Source organism: Aristolochia californica, unplaced genomic scaffold (genome assembly GCF_029961685.1).
Source record: "Aristolochia californica isolate CCGP_79_NKW_82.1479 unplaced genomic scaffold, dmAriCali1.0.hap1 SCAF_16, whole genome shotgun sequence".
NCBI lineage: Eukaryota > Viridiplantae > Streptophyta > Magnoliopsida > Piperales > Aristolochiaceae > Aristolochia > Aristolochia californica.
In genome coordinates, this window is record NW_027181837.1 from 18,703,390 (window position 1) to 18,723,821 (window position 20,432).

The window sequence follows — 20,432 nt, forward strand, 5'->3', positions numbered from 1 at the left end:
TTCCTAGCAAATGTTCTACACTTTCTCAATGAAAGGCTTTTGCACGAATTGTATTTTGATTCATTGCACTTTTGTTTTTTAATGAAAGGTGCAAAGATTCTGAGAAGGGTCAACGAATTGAGTTCCTTCCAACATCTTCCCTACATGAGAGAATTCAGGAAATAATTGAGGTAGTTATCTGCACCAGGAAGCCATTGACAGGTGATTTCATTGTCGACTCTGTGCGCTGGCGAATTGTCTAAAACCCAAATCCAGTTGTTGCTCTCCTCATCTTCCTTGGAGCGATGCTAAATATTCCAGAAAGTGGCATATGCCTTATCTGTATCATCGGAACCCTGTACTTGGGTGGAAGTCCCCATCTTCTTTTTAGTTGACCTCTAACCAGTAACCACCTCTGACATTTTAATGGCGGTTCTTACCCAAACATACAATTTGTAACAAACTGATCAGGAACATTGTAGGCAAAAAAGGTGCTTATTATGTTCAGTGAACCAAACGTTTGTCTCTTCCAGAAAAAGGGACACGGGTATGAAACACGAGACTAGTTACCAATATGATAAAAAGATGAAACTCTTTCTTTGCCGAAAGCACAAAGCAGACCTTCAAACTTCCTCCAGATTCTCTGGGTGGGAGATTGAAAGCAGAACGTAACTACCTCTCAATTCACCTAAACTTTGGTTTCTGGTAAGCCTCTGAAACACTTTCTTCTTCAGTTCCAACCAGAGACCAAACAAAAAAAAAAAAAAAAAAACCTCTGTAGTAGGGCATCATTGCAAGGGTCCACAATCCAAGAACAAGAAAACCCACTAGAGCTGATCTTGGAGCAGTTAGTGGGAAAACCCAGAAGCACTAAAAATCTTCCACTTGGGGAGTAGCCAGAGATCTTGATTTGGTTGGAATCTTTGCAGTGGTGGGTAAAACCTGGCGACTCATGTGCATATCATGTCAAGCTTCGAAAGGCAGATTCGACTTGGTTTCTGGAGCATGACCGTGAGTGAAGTAGACAATAGGCTTACGCAAGGAAACATGACTTGACTAGTTTACCTTCTACTTGGTGTTCCATGTCTGTCCAAGCTTGATTACCCTAAGCTTACCTAATCAAATTTGACTTGAGAGTAATAAGAGACAGGGCACCCTTGACTAGCTTAAGAGATGAGATTTCCTATTTCAAAAGGATAAGCTCACCTGTGCATAATTCTACGATTTTTCTAAAAGTTTTCAGGTATTTTCACTTTTTTCTGTAGCAGTAAATCTTAACCCAGAAAGATGTAGAACCAAGTATTAGATAACTGGGACGACGGAAGCTGTAAGAGAAGACAATCTACCTGTATCGAGTTTTAAGAGAAGGGAATAAGAATTTGGATCACATGAACGAAGAGCTTTCCTTTCGTTGGTTCCTTGCGAGATCTGCTGTAGAACAATTCATCAGCAAATCCGAGCTCCAGAATATTTACAGTTGAGGATTATAAAAAAACGTCTTTTCACCAAAGATCTCTGTAATATAGTAAGTTAGTGATAGTTGACAAGTGACTAATACCCTCACTTATTTGAGATTAATTTAATGTTTTCGAGTGTGATGTAATGCTGAAAAAACAGGAATTTGAATCTGGTGGAGTGATATTGGTCAAGCACATGGAAGGGAAAAGCTTCAAGAACACTTGAGTATCTTCAACAGCTAAACATGTCTTGCATTAAGAAAGATTAAGAGAGAGCCACAATTTCATCAACTCAAAAAGAGATCCATGCCTAGGCGAATTTTCCAACCTCTAAGATTCAAAGTCACCACTTTTGAAGATTGAATAATGTGGGTGGCTTTTTCTAAAACTTGGCGGAAGAAAGGTCGGACGGGAATCTCTCTTTTTGTGTTCAATCATTTTATTGGTTTCTTCCCTCCACTTCAAGTGCCATTGTCTCTTGTCCAGATACAGGCTGGGACCTTTCATTTTATTTATTCCCATGCATACTGGAACTGATCTTGATTGATGGGTTTCTTCATTTTTACTCGAACAAACGAACTGCTGCTCACTAAAAATCAAACACGTCGCCTCTTGTTGCACTCAGTAGTTATCATCATCATCTTCACAGTCTCCATTTTCTCCTTTTTTTAAAGTTGTCCTTAGTGTTCGATTTTTAAGATAATTAAATGAATCCATCGATAAAACTCCTTTTAGTTAACGAGCCGAATTCGACTGAACCATGGTTCGGTTCGAAAGCTCACAAATCGGCTCGTTAATGGGCTCGAGAGTCGGGAGCAGAAGAGGGGGGGGGGGGGGGGGGAGCCCCTCCCGTTGCTATGGCCGCCTCTGTCGCTGTCGACAATTGCTCGCCGGCCACCTTCGCTGTTGTTAGGTTCAATTTCTTTGTTCGATTTTTTCCTCTGATTTCTTCCTCCCTTCGTCTGCTTTTGCCTTTATTTCCGTCACAGCCATCATCCCCGACCTGTCGCAAAGACGATTTTGCACGTGCGAGATCATAAGCAAGTTAAAAAAAAACTCTTTCTTAAACACTGTCTGTTCCTGTCAAAGTGGTTTTGTCCACTCTTGTAGGCGGTAACTTTCTGTACCTAACAGATTGGTCTTTTGGATGTATTGGCTAACCACTGTCATGGTATCAGAGCCATGTCCACTCAGACAGTCCCTTCCTCATGGCTCTTGAAGAAATTGAAAAGATATTTTAGTAGAAATACGTTTCTAGGGACTATTAATGTTTTTTTTAAGAAATATTGAAATATATTTTTAGTATAAATACGTTTTCAGGGACTATTAGTGCATCATTTTTTTTTAAAACAATTTTCTAATTAGAAATTCTTATTAAAAAATTATATAATTTTCTAAGTAAGATTTTCCTGCCAAGATGGGCTAGAAAACCGTATAGAAAATTTTGAATAAGTATTTGATAGTTGATGCTGTAATAATTTTAGCATGAGGAGATTTTCATAACAATTTTGTGTTTGACGTTTTATTTGATTAAAAATTTATTGATAAGTATAGTAATATACTAGATTGATTATTAATTTTTATTTATTTCCCTAGAAGAGGCAATAAGAGGTCCATTTAACTTTCCTAAGAAAATTTTAAAATATTTCTTGTAATTTTCAAGTAAGTGACTAATAGTAATAGGATTTTATTTAAAGGTTTTTTTTGGAAATATGTATCATAGGAAAAATATTTCTAATTTTTTCTAGAATATAAATTTTCAACTAGGGACATTAAGGAGACCATAGTAAATTTATTGTCAGATTCAAAAATAACAAAATAAGCTAGACAATATTTTGGGTAAAATAGATTAATATTAGTGTGTTCTAATCTATTATCGAGATTCAATCCCGAACCTCCCCTATCGTTCTTTTTTAAAAATATATATATAATTTTATATATAATTTATTTGACATATATTTTAAGTAGAGTATTAAGTGTAGGTTTAAGCTCGAACTCAAATAGAACTCAGTTAAAATTATTAGGCTCGAGTTCGATTACAATTTTAAGTTCGAGGCTAGGGTCGGCTCGAGCTCGAGTTTGAAATATTTAAATCAAACTCGACTCGAATATAGGAAACTTCAGATTCAGATGGACTCGATGCTACCCTAAACCCTAGAGTTCATGTCCAATTTTATATAAAATATATGTATAATTTTATATATAATTTTACGATACGTATGAAAACGGCTGTAATGATAATAATAACTTCATTGTCGGCGAAGACTGGGAGATTAGTTTACTGTAGGCCTGGTCGGTGAGAAAAAATTTTCAAAGGGCAATCAAGAAGAGATCTCCGAAACCCACCTTTTTTTTTTCACTTTCTTCTCTTTGTCCGAAGAGTTTTTATATTAGTTTTTTGAAGTGGGGAGAGGTTTTGTAGCTAGTTCACGCATTCATGACATGGGCGTTGAAAGTGTTAACACCATACACGTCTTCCACTTACCAAACCCTCTCCATTCAATAACTCAGGGAGTCCAGACAATTCTCATTTTTCTTTTGATTTCTTTACTGTTTTGTCTTTTGTTTTTTATATGTGAAATTATTGAAAGGGAACTGGAATAAGTTCTCCAAAGTCAGATTTGACGTGCCATAAAATGTGGAAGAACGATCGATTTGCATTCCCAGATATAAAAATCACCTGAACATCTTTCTGATTCTATCTGGTTGATGGAAGGGGAGAAGATGAACATCTTTCGGCCTCCATTTTAACCAAAGTTGCCACTCCACCAGTTTTCTTTTCACAAATTCATTCTTGACTAGCAGTGCTATACAAAGTCCATGGGAAACTGAGAATTATGTGGTTGCGGAGGCTCCATTAATCAGGAATTCAACATCCTGGGCGAGCTGGGAATGTATCTTTCTCCAAGAATAGCCTACTGGTTGCTCTCCTTGGTTTCTTACCTCAAATGAGAACCACAAGTTTCTGTGTTCTGTCACTGGACACGGGATTCTTTCTATCCATTTAACTTTTTGAATCTTCTCAGATGCAAACAGGCCAGCCCAGCTTGAAACTCAGCCACACGAAGAAGGATACCTGAAAATACTTCTTTTTGTTGACATCACAAAGTGTGAACGACAGAAACTCCATTAACCAACCTCTGCGAGCAGTTCGTCAGTTGGGTTGTCGACGCCATTGAAGATTTGGTGCTCCATCGATCGACAGAAGTGGAGTAATTAATAGAATCAATTAATGTTCTTCTTAATGTCTACTTATTGCTTCTCAATCAAGGGGAGTTCAATCGCCATGTCCTTCTCACATTCTTAAATGAATCCACTAAGGTACGTCGTCAACGATCGGCCTCCCAGGCATAGAGTTCTCTTAAGATAAAGAGATAGAAGAAAAAAATGAAATAAAAACCAGCCAAACTGGCCAACATATATGAACAGTTCAACCTCAGAACTGTGGAAACCAGACAAGGAGGAGCCTCTTGCAAGCAAGTACAACAAGGAAGTGAAAAACCCTGCCTTTTGATATGTTAATTTGTTACTCTCAAGTCTTAATTGCGTTTTAGGTATGGAACTGTGGAGATTGAAGAAAGAATGAAGGGTACAAAGAATAAAAATCATCATCAAAATTGATGATCTAGTGGGGGCACCACAATATGCTTTTCTTTGGAGAGAAAGACACCACCACTACCAATGAGTTCATGACATTCATCCCCTCTTTTCCATTGCTTAATAAGGTTCAAAAACACCACAAAAGACATACCCTACATGAGAAGGGTAGACCCTCCCTTAATGATCTACAAGAGAACTATAGAGTTTACAATTCTTCAGCTAGATGTCGTAGTTGGATACAATTTACAATTTGAGACTATCTCGAATTCGATCAACTCTTATCCTTGAAGCAGATAAAAAGACTGGTGGAATGGGTAACACAACTAGTATATCCACAATGGTAGGTGAAGGGGATTTTTTTCCTATTCAATGTCAAGGACTGGGTGTCAAAAGAGTCACACACAAGCATGTGATGTGGGCTCCATCACAGGTAAACAAAGGCTTCTTAATTACTGTAATTTTTAAGAATAAAAAAACCATTAAAATGGTTGAAGCTGAAGATAGTAATTACTCCTTTTTTTTATTTCTAATTTGATCAGAGTTCCTTTTTTTATTTTTAGTTTGATCTCGTCTATTGATTAAGCAAAAACACGATGAAGACCCGTCTCTGTGCACTCCAAGGCTCTATAAATAACACTCCCCTGGTTCTTCTCAAACTATCCCTTGTCTAATCGAAGTTTATCTTCGTTTCTGCAATAAGCTTATGAGTCAGAGCTTGTCGTCTCTGCTCGCTGCCGTTTCCAGTTCCGCTGCGTCCTTTCTACCTGCTCTCTCATGGAAGGAGGAATCCATCCAGCGGAAGCGTCGGCTTTCAAGGACTGTTTCTCCTTAGCTTGGAGGAATCCTTATATCCTTCGCCTCGCTTTTTCCGCTGGGATTGGTGGTCTTCTCTTCGGTTATGATACAGGTTTTTTTTTTTTTCCCCTTTTCCTTTTTTTTTTTTTCTGAATCTTCTTGTCTGCTCGTTTTTTGAAATATTTCTTGAAAACGTCGAGGACCCATTAATTTTCCGAGGAACCAAGAGGATCATCACTTACACCGTAACCATGGATTACGTCTGAGCTTTTTCTCTTCACACTTGTTCCAGTCAAGTTTTCACCTTTAAGGTTTCAACCCCATGGACTTCTCCTATCCGTCTTAAAACAGATAAAAACGACCGCAGAAGAAGATATTTCGTCCTCGACTCAACTATGTTGCTCCTCTTCCATCTTTAACTCTTCCGTCATCTAAAACTGCATTATGGTTTCTTTCGATTTCATCCAGCTGGTTCGGATTGTTCCCAAGTAAAACAACCCTATGAACTAAAAAATTAAACAAAGACAAGAGTATTCTTGTTTGGACTAGACAAGTAGCAGTGTATATTTGGAAGCTTATCTTTTTCTTCTTCTTCTCCTTTTGTCTTGACTCATCATATTATTATACCCTTTGCCTGGTTTCAGGAGTCATCTCCGGGGCTCTTCTTTACATCCGAGAAGATTTTGCCGCTGTCGACAAGCATACTGTTCTGCAAGTGAGAGACTACTTTTTCCCAAAATTCCAGAAATATAAATCTTGATTTTCTGTTATTTAACTATTAAACGATGTAATTATTAATGGATCTCTGGACTTTTCTTCCTTGGCCCTGGTGCCTGTGATTTTTGACCTTTCAGCTCCATATCTTCACGCCATGTGCCTCATCTTGAAATAATGTTATTTATCTTGCTTTTTTAAGCGGGACCCATTAGATGTCGACAATTACGGTCACCATTTTTTTTTTGTTTTTCCTTGATTTAAATGTATTTTAATAATATAAAAAATACTAAACCTGCTCTGAATTTTTTTTTTAATTTTTGGTGGGCATTGATGGTTTATATTTGGATGATTTAAAAGTTTTTTTTTTTTTTGACGTAATTTCTTCCTTCTGATCATAAAAAAATGGAAAAGACGATCTATGTTTCTGTCTATCTATTATGGTTAATTTCCTGTTAATTATGACGTTGATCTGTATCTAACTACGTGGTTGCTTGCATGGTGTTTACAGGAGAGCATCGTCAGTATGGCAATTGCTGGTGCCATCGTAGGCGCTGCAGCTGGTGGTTTCATGAATGATCGTATTGGAAGAAGAAAGTCGATCTTGATCGCCGATTTTCTCTTCTTTCTTGGAGCTGTTATCATGGCTGCTGCTGTCAATCCTGGGATGCTCATCGTTGGCCGTGTTTTTGTCGGGTTTGGGGTCGGTATGGCGTCCATGACTGCTCCGCTTTACATATCAGAAGTTTCTCCGGCCAAAATCCGTGGTGCTCTTGTCAGTACCAATGGCTTCTTCATCACTGGTGGCCAGTTCTTGTCTTACCTCATCAATCTCTCGTTCACCAAGGTTGGTTTCTGTATTTTGATTCTGTTCATTTATTTTAGTCTTATTTTGAGATGATTGATTCTTATTTTGATACTGTTCGCAGGCTCCTGGGACATGGCGATGGATGCTTGGTGTTGCAGGTCTCCCTGCTCTCTTGCAGTTTTTTCTAATGTTCTTTCTTCCAGAGTCTCCCCGATGGCTGTACAGAAAGGTTTAACTTACCTCATATTTGATTTTAATGCTCTTTAAATTTTTTCTGATAGCTCTCGAGCTGTTCTCGAAAGTTAATACGCGTGATTTATTCCAGGGAAGAGAAGACGAAGCAAAGGCGATTTTGAGAAAAATTTACACAGAAGCTGAGGTAGAAGTAGAGATTGATGCGTTAAGGGGATCTGTGGACGCCGAGATCAAGGAAGAGGGCTCTGCTGAGAAGATCAACTTAACCAAATTATTCGCAACGAAGACTGTAAGGAAAGGCCTCGTCGCAGGTGTTGGGCTTCAGATTTTCCAGCAGTTCACCGGAATCAACACTGTTATGTATTACAGTCCAACGATAGTCCAGTTGGCCGGTTTTGCTTCAAACCAAACCGCGCTGCTGCTGTCGCTCATCACATCTGGTCTCAATGCCTTGGGCTCCATCGTCAGCATTTTCTTCATAGACAGGACTGGGAGGAAGAAGCTTCTCTTGATCAGTTTAGCTGGTTGCGCCGTCTCCCTCGGGCTTCTCACTGCCGTGTTTCATGAAGCTAGCACTCACTCGCCGCTTGTCAGTCGTGTTGAATCTTCCAAGTTTGATGGCCTGACTTGCCCAGATTATCAAACTGCTGGTTCCAAAACTTGGAGCTGTGTCACTTGTCTCAAGGTTTCCCATGACTGTGGCTTCTGTGCTTCCACCCTTGACAAGGTAATTTAATTACTAATCTTCTCGACTAATTTCAAGCCGTTACAGCAATTTAAAATTACGATTCCTTCTGCTTGTCGTCTTCTTCACCGTCACTTTTCCTTGACCTAGTTTTCTTTGTTTGCGTCTTTCATTGACTTGATTCCCTCTTCCGTTTATTAATCTAATTCATTTTAAACTTCCATTTCCATGATAGAGATCACTGCTTTCTGTCTTTCGTTGACTTGAATGCTAACTTCCGCTTATTAATTTCATTCATTTTAATTCTCCCTTACTGCAGATGTCTCCTGGTGCCTGTCTGGCTTCGAATTCGACGGTGAGGGATACCTGCCGCAAGGGTGAGAGGCTGTGGTACACAAAAGGTTGTCCAAGCAATTTTGGATGGTTGGCACTAATTGGATTAGCCCTTTACATTATCTTCTTCTCCCCTGGAATGGGTACAGTTCCGTGGATCGTAAACTCTGAAATCTATCCCTTGCGGTTCAGAGGAATCTGTGGTGGAATTGCTGCTGCGGCTTGCTGGATCTCCAACCTTATAGTGTCTCAGACTTTCCTCTCTCTTACTGAAGGAATTGGTACTGCTTGGACTTTCATGCTTTTCGGGATTGTCGCTGTGATCGGCTTCAACTTCGTCATGATCTTTGTCCCCGAAACAAAGGGATTACCCATCGAGGAAATTGAAAAGATGCTTGAGCAAAATACAATACAGTTGCAGTTCTGGAAGAAACGTTCAGATCAGAATGGCAAGGCATAATTATATGGAAACTAAGTATGGCTGTGAATGTCTTCTTCTTCCTTTGGTAGCTTGTTGAAGTTCACAGCATCTCTGCACCATGAATGGAGTCTTAAGTAGCTTGTTCAAGTCCACAGTGGCTCCCAGGCACCATTCCGTGGTGCACTTGAGGTTGGCCTGGAAATGTTTTAACTTGTGTTTCTTGTATCAGCTATCATGTCTTCGGCAAAAAAAATAGGCTTTAGAAATATTTAATGCTCTTCTCAAATTTTTGTTGGAGAGTAAAAGTAGTTCTCCGCCACCAATATATGGATCATTCTCTTTCAAATCTATTATCATGTGAATGAATGCCTTTCATCAGCTTAATATAAATAAATTCAAGTCCAGCAAGCAGCCTTCAAGTGCACTTCATGAAAAGAAAAAAAATTAAAATTCATATAAAGGCAGTGCAAACCAGGCATGGCCTCATTGAAATCCTGGTCGGGTTGCTCAGTTGATTTGGGTCACCAGAGTCCTGAAGCTGGACTAGGGAAGAGTTTGGGGAAACTGATGCCAATAGAAGGGGAGTCTGGTCTAGGTCGAATCGGTGAGTCATGTCTTCTTCCATCAAAACTAACATAGCTCCAACAAAATCCAGTCTTAGACTGGTGCAAGCTGCAGCTCTTTTTCTAAGTGTCCAAGGCATCTTAACCAACAATCTTCAACTTACTGCAAGCATGAAGAAGTTACAGGAGAACTGTTTCTTGCTCCAAGTTTAAAAGAAAATGGCCTTTCATCCATCATTCCTCAAGTTCATTGTCTAAAACTGGCTTACAATTTCTGAACCAACCAAACAACTTTTAATGAGTTCACGAACCAATTACCATGTATTAGTTACAAGGACAACAAGAAGTTTCAACAGACAAGATATGTCAAAATGCTGGTAGTCCATATCGACTTCTGACATGCTGGGCTTTGCTTGCCAGCAGAGAACAGAAACATAACATTCAATGAGCTTTCACTTCTCAAAGCACTCTCAAAAAGGAAATATGAACAATCAAAAACAACAGGCACTGCCGTGGTTGGAGATTCAAGGTCAATGATCTAGTATTTCTATCACAACCTCAACAAATTCAAGATTTAGGATAAAGTGATCTAGCATTTCTATAATAAACGACGGCAAATCTTACCAAGTATTGAAGAAATTCAGGATTATTATGAACAGGTTCATACATTACCAGGAACCAAAAGAAGGATTGACCTGTCAAATCTAAAACATTTCATAGAGGTTGTTATTTGCAGGTGAGACGGGAATTATCGTGAACTTCCTTCCAATCAGGCAGGGATAGTCTTTTTTGAGATGACATCAAAGGAAATACCATTTTGTTGGAGACGCTCTTGCAGATCGGTAGGACCAAAGACAATTCCAGGTGGATAAACACCTCCTTTTGGTAAATTAACCCTTGTATCCAACAGAGTAAGAGCACACTGAACTAGGATAATAGGGGTTGTAATGTATCCGATTTCTGGTCCTGAGACTCTCGTCACTATCTCTGTATCTGGTTTATTTCCGCTCAATCCAACATTACCATCATCATAACCCTGGGCTACAAACCACATTTTGAAGGTTGCACTATTCACCTCTTCCTCTGTGGGCCCTGTTTTCCGAAAGGCACCACCTGTGAAGAACTCAGGGTACTTCAATAGAAGTGACCTTCCGAATGCAGTTGAGCCGAATAGTCCAATGGAGATTCCGGTAAGAATGATTTTCACAAGACCAAACAGAGATTTTGATCCAATCTTTACTCCAAAATGGGCTGGCTTCACAGTCGACCAGAAAGCCTTTCTTTTTTCAATGTGGTCATTACTCTCTGTATCTCCAGGAAGTCCAGACGGATGTTCTGTAAGTGAGGCAAGTGTTCTTCTGACAACAATTGCATCAGAAGAGGGAAGCTTTACAGCCCAAAGACCAAGCTGTTTCTGGTGTTCAATGGTCGAAGCTTTAGAAGGAGGTGGTCCTGGAATCTGCAAGGAAGAGATACGCCTCCTTATATTCCAAATGGTACACAGGATTTCAATTTTGTAAAGAAAGCATGAAGAAAAGTGTGACATTAAACAGAAGAAAGTGAAAAAAGAAAAAGACTACAGCAGTGTAAAACAGTAAATTCAAGGTACTAGCTTTATCGAATTACTGAGTAACAGCTAAAAGAAAAGAATGATTCACAAATCACAATTGCTGCTGCTGTTACTGCAACTTAAAAAGACTTGAGGTAAGCAGAAACTTCATCTACAACAACGAAAAATCAATGCTTGAAGACAAATCGGTCTAATTTCACAATGTGATTAAATTGATTTAAAATCCAGACATCCACAAGCCAATGATAAATGGACTCATAATTCACAAGAAGACCAAAAATATCAATTAAGAGAGGCATCAGGAACCACATCCAACTGCTTGCATCTGATTCATCAACTCCATCCTAAACGGAAATACTCAACAACCCATCAGCCTACATCCATTTCCATCTAGTTGCAAATTCTGATAAAAAAATTACTTACTTTATCTCCTAAAAGCTCTAAAAAAATATAAAGCCCACAGTTTGATCACTTACCACTGGCCTAGGCCTCTTAGGTCTCATCCTCCTCATATCCTGCAAATTTCCTGCGCTTGCCACACCTAAAACTGCCGATTCAAAAGTCCCAAAGTTCCCGACGATTCTCTTGTTCGATTCCAAACTCAAATAAGCCTCTATCCGGTTGGGCACCGAAGCCCCCATCCACTGCCTCGAATTGTACATCACTCCTAACTCCGCCGGGACGGAGTCATAACCACAAGCCGAGATCACCAACGAGCCCATATCCGAAGCCTTGTCATGATAAAAAATTTCCATCTTCTCCATGAATTCAGGTTCTCCGGAAATGTCCAGATAATCTGTGCCTGCGTCGATGCAAGCGGCCACGACGGGTTCCCCATAGAGACGAAAGGGACCAACACAGTTCAAGACAAGCTTCGTCTGCCGGCAGAGTGAAGCGAGTGATGACGGGTCTACTATATCGGCTTTGACAATGGGAATCTGAGGTGGGTCAGCGGGGTGGGATGCCCATTTCAGGGATTGAGCTAACCTATCCGGGTTTCTGCCTGCTAGAGCCAGTGTTTTAAGGGGAGAGGATGGAACATTCAGAAATTTGAGGGCTTCCCTGATAACATACTTGCCGGTGAAACCTGAAGCTCCAAAGATTACGACATCGAAGAGCTTCTGCTTCGGTTCTGGTTCCATTGCCGTCACTTTTTCAAACAAGCCCAAACAGCGGAGGATGGCTTATTTATTTAGTATCAGAGAGCCTCGACTCCTGAGCAGGGTCGATGGATTCGATGCCCGAGGACAACGTCTTTGCTGTTTGTTGATTCGATTTTTACGATGATATCACCAGCTGGTTGATCACGTCACCTGCAACTGCAAGCAGGGCTGGGCAGGCGCATCTGATCACTATCGATAAACCAAAAAATCGAATGTTCTTGGGTAAGGCTGCAGATGGGATCCATATGCAACCGGATAGAAGGCATGTAATTTATTTATTAGTGAAAACTGTATAAGGCCAATAAAACCAAGGGACATTCATGGACAACATGGACAACATATGGACTCTAATGGGGTGATAGATACTGCTTTCTAATATTCTTTTACATTATTAAACCTATATATTTGAATTTTCTATTACTAATCCATGTTGGATTATTCTTTAATAACGTACATTAAACAATGATATCTACCGATTTGGTAGTAATAACTACTCAAATTGTATTATTAAAGGTATGTGCACCGACACTGACCAACTTGAGGTAAATCGTATCGTATGACTCAAAACAATGACATCGTTCTAAAAGTGTACAATGAAGACAATTACCTTGACTATTATAGGATTGTAATTGATATAATCAACTATGTTAAATACAAAGTAGTTTGGTGTAAACAATTGGAGAAAAGGTATCATGATTGAAGATTGGTATACTAATGTTAATACCTCATGAACATGGTCAAATGAATAAGTGGGTAGTGATCTATTCCACTCTTCCAGTGACTTTTGTGAGGAGAAGGAACATCAAAACGAAGACTAAGCAGACTAAGAACCAGTTTTCACAGAAGTGTTGTATTTCATAGAGAGAAACAAATGCAACATTATTTATGGATTATACAAATCGTAAACCCAAGAAGAGTGATAATCAAGGGGCCCAAATTTGGACCAATCAGACATGTACAAGGGCAACCCATGGCTACAAACTAGCTGGCTTTTAAAAGCCACAGAAAACTCCTACTTTTTTTTTTTTTTTTTTTTTTTTTTTTTTGTTCTTCAAGTCAAAAGAGCAGCAACGTTACCGGTTGGATATCTCTGCCTTGGGGCTCTCCTAGTTGTTTTCCCCCACCCTTGTAGGCTTATCCCCTCCCCTTCTACTTCACTATTACTAGGCTGCATTAGTGGACCAGGAGTGGGCGCAGGAGCAGGATCCAGAACCACCACATTCAAGCCTCTCTGCCGCCGCCCACCCCTTCCTGGACTATTCCACCTGTTTCTTGCATTCCTCCTCGCTAACCCCATCTGCCAAGAACAGCCCGAAGCTCTCATAAGCCCTCCAATTGTCTGCAGATCTTCTGTTACCTCATGCCTGGAAAGTGAGGCCAAACCAGGCAGAATATCCCTTTGGAAGTCTCTCCTTTGCCTTGCCCTTCTGTAGCCCTTTCGAGGCCGGGTCAGTAGTGGAGTGCGTGATGTTTCTTCTTCCTTTGGCGTCTCTCGCACCCAAGACTTAACACAGTACTCACTCAAATTGGTCTCAGTGAGCTTCAATGTCATGCTTTCAAAGTAATCGGATCCCTCATCAGACGAATCCTGATCAGCATCTATTCTTCTTTTTGACAGGTTTGTCATGCCCTCAAGATCAATTTCTTTTGAAGAAACAACCTCTGCAAACCAACCAAGAGAATCTATCAGAGCTACAGATGTGGGACAGTTACTTGTGCACTCGGAACTGAAATTTATGGCTGATGATATCGACAAAAGAGCTTCCGCTGCTGTTCTGGAAAGTGCCTCCCCTGAGTTCCCTTTCTCAACAGGTGGCACATTTAAGTTGTCTCCTACACGCTCCTCTTTCCTAGAAACTTCTTCAAACACAGGAGCTTCCAAATCAATCTGAGCTGTGACCTTTGTAACAGACCTTGAGGCCGAGGATGCAGTAGGAACCTCAACATCAATTTTACATGAAATCTCCAATGGATTTATTGGTTCCTTGCAAGCTACCATAGTGGAATTCAAATTAATGTCATATCTAAAGCCCATTGAGCTGCTGGTTTGCTCCAGCTTCGGCCTAACACTTACCACGCTGAGCTGACTCTCGGTGTGACATAAATCATTCTTCACACAGTCCTTGATATCTACTGTTTCTGATGGTTCCTGGAATGCGACAGACAAGCTAAAACCACAGCGTTCTTTCGATGTCTGAGATCTATCTAGGAGAGGAAAACCAAGAATCTTCTTGACACTTGGGCAGTTGGCAGTCTCTATCCTCTGCACATCAGCTTCTTTCGGATACTGAGTCGATATTAAATTCTGTATGAAGCAAGGGGAACTATCCATTTCTTTCTGTTGATTCTTATGCTGATGATTCTCAATCTTCGTTCTGAGCCAAGTCGGGCCAGTTGACAGATCTTTCCGATTTTCATTACCATCAATAAGCACAAGTTCTTTCGAAGTGAATCCATCATGAAAGCCTTTGGACAGACAGAGGTTTAGATTCATGTCCTTAGCAGACTTTACATCACTGCAATTCAAACCCTTCAAATATTTTGCAGGCCCATGACCATCAATTTGCTCATAACCTGACCTACCACCATCATCCCGATTTGACTTATTGAAACTGACAAATGAGTCCAACTGAAACTTCTCAATAGCAGCATAGGGATGTGAACCATTATTTCCTAAACAAGGGTGTGATCTCAAACTGCTGTTCAGGTCCCACTTCTCTGTAGTGAAACCAGGGTCTTGAGTGGATGAGCTAGATGTCTTACTTAAGACATCCAAAGTTGAAGATCCACCAAAATATGGAAGTCTCTGAACTGCAACAGGTATCTGATTTATACCTGTTGTAGACTTTCTCCAAGAAGAAATCGAAGAAGAGGCAGCTGCATTGGCATCACAGGTGGGGGAAATAGAATTAAATAGACCATGTCTTGGATAAGCAGCAGATTCCACGAAGTTAGAACTCATGTTCTCCTTAAACCATGATTCCCTTTTCCTCTGATCAGATACAACAAATGAAGGGAGCTCATGGCCCTTCTTCAACCCTGACTGTTTCAGTTCAGACAATAGGTTAAACTTCTCCCGACTAATAACTGGTGGGAAGGAAGATTGCTTCGTGGCATTATTTAGGCCTGAAAAAATAGTAACCGTTACCTGGTAAGAATTGAACTAAAAGAGAAAGTACATGAAATTTTATTTATATAGAACACTTTCTCTCTCTAGAAATTAAACAGGTGTAGAAGAAGATATGGCAGAACACCAAAGCATGCATATCAGTAAATCAAGTCATTCATAAAGAAATATCTATAACAATGTTTGAACTCTAAAAACATTTTAACAAGATACAGACACTTTAAGTGACACAAAGCAAACAAAATGTCACACATCATAGTCAAAAGAGAACCCAGCAAAAAAAATACATTTAAAGTGCATTTTCTGCTGTCACTCAATTTCTAACTGAACTGTCATTTTTCTTTTTTTTTTGTTTGGTTTCTGCTTTCAAAACTAGGAGGATAAGTCTTTTTAAAGTAACAACAAAGAAAATGCAGAAGAAAACCTAGTCCATAAACAACATGGCAGGCGAGAAGACCCATGAACCAAGCAGCCTACTTGCTAGAGTTTCTTGCCTACACCTGAGGCATAAAACTAATATACTTGTAAATCCCCATGATCTTTGATGAAGTACTAAACTTTGCCTGACTACCAGTACGGGCCAATATAACAATGCTACCACAAACAACACAAAATTCATCACTTTCAAAAAGAGTTACCTAGAGTAGCAAGAAGCTTAGTTAACTAGCATCCAGAGATGTCAGCCTAACAGGAGGTTCCACTGCCCAATCAACAGCCTTAAAATAGGAAATCTGCCAGGTGCAGATCCAGCATGCAAAGAGAAAGCCTAAATTTGCCTTACTGGCGTCATCTTCTTCTGGAGAGCAGCTACCCAGTCCAAGTGCACCCATACACATGTTGTCTTACAGATGATGCAAGTCTTCTACTGCTGCAGGAACCCTCCAGACTATGCTACCTAATTTTGTTAGCTGTAAGTTTACCCCATCTATTAACTTATGGGGTTCGCTTTTTAATGTAGAGATCTACATCTATTTCAAAAAAAAATATAGAGATCTACATCAAGATATTAAACTATAAGTATAGCCTATCCATGAATTTACAAACTTTCATGTTATTTTTATTCCAAAAAATGAATGTTTATATGTTTCAGCTGACATGATTTAGCTAATTGCAGACTAAAAATTCAATCAGAAAAATAGTTGCCATAGTGACAAACAGCTTGCCCTTAAGAAAACACAAGCAATATCAAAACAAATTATGAAACCAAAACTTCCGCTTTTCTGAAAATCATATCTTACCAGATTCCTGGTTATGGGACAACCATCCTGGTTTAGTTCCTTGATTCCCTACATGCAAAAAATTTGACGCATTCCCATAATCCCTGCCTTTATCATTATTTTGGAAGAAATCCCTTTGACAAGTAAGGATTCCGGACCTTTTCCTCCCCTCAGATTCTTCGTGATGAGGTCTTGTACCAAAATTTTTTACAGGAGCTGAACCTTCTAGTTCCTCATCACCCATCTCTTGCACAGGTTCATTTAAGTCTGCCAGACAAAGGGTCTCCTGTAAGTGGTTGTGTTCATCTCGAGTTCCAAGAGTTAGCTTCACATCATTCTCAATTTTAACACCAGCAGTTCTATTGATACCATATGCCTCTCCTGACAACACTTCATTATTTTTTTCCTCTCCATTTCCTTCCCCATCATCACTGTCAATGTATTCATCAGCTGGAAGTTGAAGGTCAAATGATTTTCTTGACAAACTCTTCTGTTTATGCTCTAGAATTTCACAATTCTTTGAACTCCCAATTTGTATCAGACTAGGAGGCAGTGACTTGCTCATTTCCTTGAGGAAGTTTAGAGAAGATTGTTGGTGGTCAGTTGCAGAAATAGACGGCCCACTGCTACCCAAGTTCATCATGGACAAACCAGGCAGTTGCCATGTCTTTTTGAAGTCCTCTGATGGCATACAAGAGGAAAATGGAGTTGAATGTGGATTAGATTTTGGGAATTGGCAAACTTCCTTCTTGTGAAGCTCATTCATCAAGTTCCTCTGAACTCTGTAAAGACGATGTAGTTCACAAACCTGGAGTACAGCAAATTGATGCATTGAGATGTAAGTACTTAAACGGATATTTAAGAAAGTGAAAGCACTTACATAAGAACCTAAAGAAAATCTACTTAAGAAAATCATTTAAGCCAAAACCCTGACTTCAGCTGTTAACTCAATTTCAGTACTAAAATAGGGTGATATTATGTAGTTGGCTCCATGTGTGACACCAACTTTTTTTGGCAATCTGGATTAAGCAACCAGCAATGTTTCACAAGTTCAATTGTAAAATCCAAATTCTCCATCCACGAAAAAAAACGTTAAGTATATATGATACAAACATAAATATAGGAGAGACAATAGGGTTTCCTACATACGTAGGCTGTACTCAAGCAAAAATTTATTTATTTCGATAAATCAGTCATAGTAAATAGCCAAATTCCACATAAACATCTATCAGTGCAAAGAATACAAAAAATCACCAAGTAAATCTTCATATAGAAACCTATACCAAACCATTAGATCAATTTGCTGTCAAACCAAATAAATAAGAAACCAAACTAAAAGTGAAATTAGATGTACCTGTCTCCTGAATACTGCTTCATGATGAAGCATGGTCTGCTTTAGCATTTCCTTATCATAAGCAAAGTAGCCATCCATCAAACTTGATGTGAAGCCATTATAACATTGCCCATTTTTCATCATTCTATCTTCATAAAAGAGTGACCAACTACCGGTGTTAGCATCCTCGTTAAGATCCTTCATAGAGTAATATCCTGGGAAATAGCTTTTACCGTGCACTTTTGTTCCCATGCCTGCTTGTTGTAAAGAATAAACATCCACATTTTTCAGAAAGCACTGCTTCATAGTATAATACTTGTGAAAAATTACTGTTACTTGCAAGTTGGAATTTAGAAAGGAATGCAAATGTCTACAATTTCAGATAAGCATGCACGTAAAAGTTCCTTCAATCAATTTGATATGTGATTCACCACAAGCATGATAATAAAAAAGGAAAAAACAACACAGGAAAAAATTTAAACAGGAAATACTGCTATCCTCAAATATTGAAGAGAAAAAGGGAAATGGTATCCTGAGAAAATGAGGACTACATCCTCTATTCAACAACAAGGTCAGATGTAATGGTCAACAGTTCATATCGACTTTACAACAACCAATGCAACGGAGACTCTATTCTGCACTAAAATACTTCAAACTCTTGCATTAATAATTAATCATGAAATAACAGGGTATGAACTGAGCTTAATGCAGCTTTAGCATTAAACTAGATCTAACATGAAATTAAGAAGATCTAAGGATTCGGTCCAATAAACTGAAATCTCAAACAGGAATTAGAAAAGCCACCAGCAACCTGACTAATTCCCACCAGATTAAAAACTTTCAAATATCCAAATAATCAAACTAATGATACAGACATCCATTGCTAATCAAATTGCTATTCAGGTGCGATAACCCTATAACAAGAGCTCAAAGCTTTCCATTACATAGGTAATCAATGGCATATACGAGTCCAAATTGTTAAGTCGGACCAGAAAATGAGATATTAAAAAATCAATCAGCTATTTTATGAATCACTCATGGAAGAGGTCCCATGGAAGCATTACTACAAACAAAGTAACTGAGAAATCATTGTCAGGGCTACAATTGGACAGCATTAGAACAATCAGATGAAACATATCAACAAGACAGCTGCTAACCATAACAACGTGAAACTGTCTCTGCTCATATGTACTCTACAATAACTACTTCACGTCAAATAAATAACAAAATGAAACAGTAAAATGGCCTCTTCTCTTCCATGAGAAGGTTTCAGGCAGTCTTTGTTTTTTAAGAACATTCAGAACAAGTATGAGACTTTATCTGGAATCCTCAGTTGGAAAAGAAACTGACTTCCAAATAGGTACGTAGCACAGAAAGCTCACACAGCATAACAGCATATTTCTGTATATAAACCAAAGAACAGGCCATATAGCTTTCGAAATCATCGTGAATAAAAAAACTCAGCTATACAAGAATCCTAATTTTCGAAATAAAAAAGAGATCCAGTCAATAGGTAAAGAAAAACTAAAAATAAGTTGAAAAATCAAGGCAAAGAAAAAAATGCAGTTTCAGAATTATATGTAAGAGAATCCCAAATTGCAAACCAAAGAACCAATCAGACGAAAACGAATGGTAACCCAAAGGTGAGTATTAGCCCACAGAAACTTTCCGGAACACTAGACGCCCATTAAAATCCAGACGTGAAGAAGGAAGCAGTGACACATTAAAAAATAATAATAAGAAGAAATAATAATAGAAATAATAGTAACAATAATTGTACCAAAAAAGAAAGAAAAGATACCTTTAACCCGATAGTACAGAAAAATTAACAATCACAACGGGCCACAAAATTCGAAATCAAGAAAACATAAACACCTAAAAACCAAAGACAAGCCATGGAAAAGTAACACGAAGTATCGGCGAAATAGAACTTTACCTTAAACCCAAATCATTCTTATCAGCCCTCTTCAAAAACCCGTCTTGGATTCAGAAAATCCAGGATGATGCAACCATCCAGACACCCAAAAAAACCCTCCATAGCAACAATTCGCAGTTGCAAACTGGCACTTTCAACAGGAAAGACGAATAAGGAATCAAATAACCCAGCAAAGACGTCGCAGAAAGCAAGCCCGAAGAGCGAAACTCGGGAAGTGGGTTCTTTAAAGACGCCATTGGAAGAAGCTTAGATCGTCATCAGGTAGAGAACAGATGGAGATTTCGATCTGCTGGGCCAGACTCTGAAAGACGAGAGAGAAAGAGGAGAGAGAGAGATCCCAGATAAGAAAATCTCCACAAAAACAAACGACCTTCCAAGAACAGTGACATGAAATTTGTCAACATCTGGTCTTTTTATTCCCTGCCTTTTCATCGCTCGTATCTCTGATTTACGCTTTAATTTTATAATTTTCTGGTGTTTGTGGGGTTTTTGAGGGCAGGGGCCAGGGAGTGAGCTGGGTTTTTTTAGATCCTCTC

The 20,432-nt window shown here is 39.1% G+C and overlaps 3 protein-coding genes across 3 annotated transcripts; 1 reads left to right on the forward strand and 2 right to left on the reverse strand.

Annotated features, from left to right (window-relative positions):
- Positions 1-5,711: 5,711 nt before the first annotated feature.
- LOC137952866 (probable inositol transporter 2) lies at positions 5,712-9,634 on the forward strand. Its single transcript, XM_068799953.1, has 6 exons — positions 5,712-5,943; positions 6,476-6,546; positions 7,057-7,392; positions 7,475-7,582; positions 7,679-8,275; positions 8,553-9,634. The coding sequence occupies exons 1-6, from the start codon at positions 5,811-5,813 to the stop codon at positions 9,024-9,026; spliced, it is 1,719 nt and encodes a 572-aa protein (XP_068656054.1). The 5' UTR covers positions 5,712-5,810; the 3' UTR covers positions 9,027-9,634.
- A 489-nt stretch (positions 9,635-10,123) lies between these two features.
- Positions 10,124-12,496, reverse strand: LOC137952867 (probable mitochondrial saccharopine dehydrogenase-like oxidoreductase At5g39410). The gene is made up of 2 exons (XM_068799956.1): positions 11,597-12,496; positions 10,124-11,009 (listed from the first exon to the last, which is right to left on the reverse strand). The coding sequence occupies exons 1-2, from the start codon at positions 12,260-12,262 to the stop codon at positions 10,320-10,322; spliced, it is 1,356 nt and encodes a 451-aa protein (XP_068656057.1). The 5' UTR covers positions 12,263-12,496; the 3' UTR covers positions 10,124-10,319.
- A 473-nt stretch (positions 12,497-12,969) lies between these two features.
- On the reverse strand, positions 12,970-20,397 carry LOC137953728 (uncharacterized). The gene is made up of 4 exons (XM_068801217.1): positions 19,897-20,397; positions 17,982-18,214; positions 16,649-17,435; positions 12,970-15,409 (listed from the first exon to the last, which is right to left on the reverse strand). Exons 2-4 carry the CDS (start codon positions 18,210-18,212, stop codon positions 13,335-13,337), a joined length of 3,093 nt encoding a protein of 1,030 aa, XP_068657318.1. The 5' UTR covers positions 18,213-18,214; positions 19,897-20,397; the 3' UTR covers positions 12,970-13,334.
- Positions 20,398-20,432: the final 35 nt, after the last annotated feature.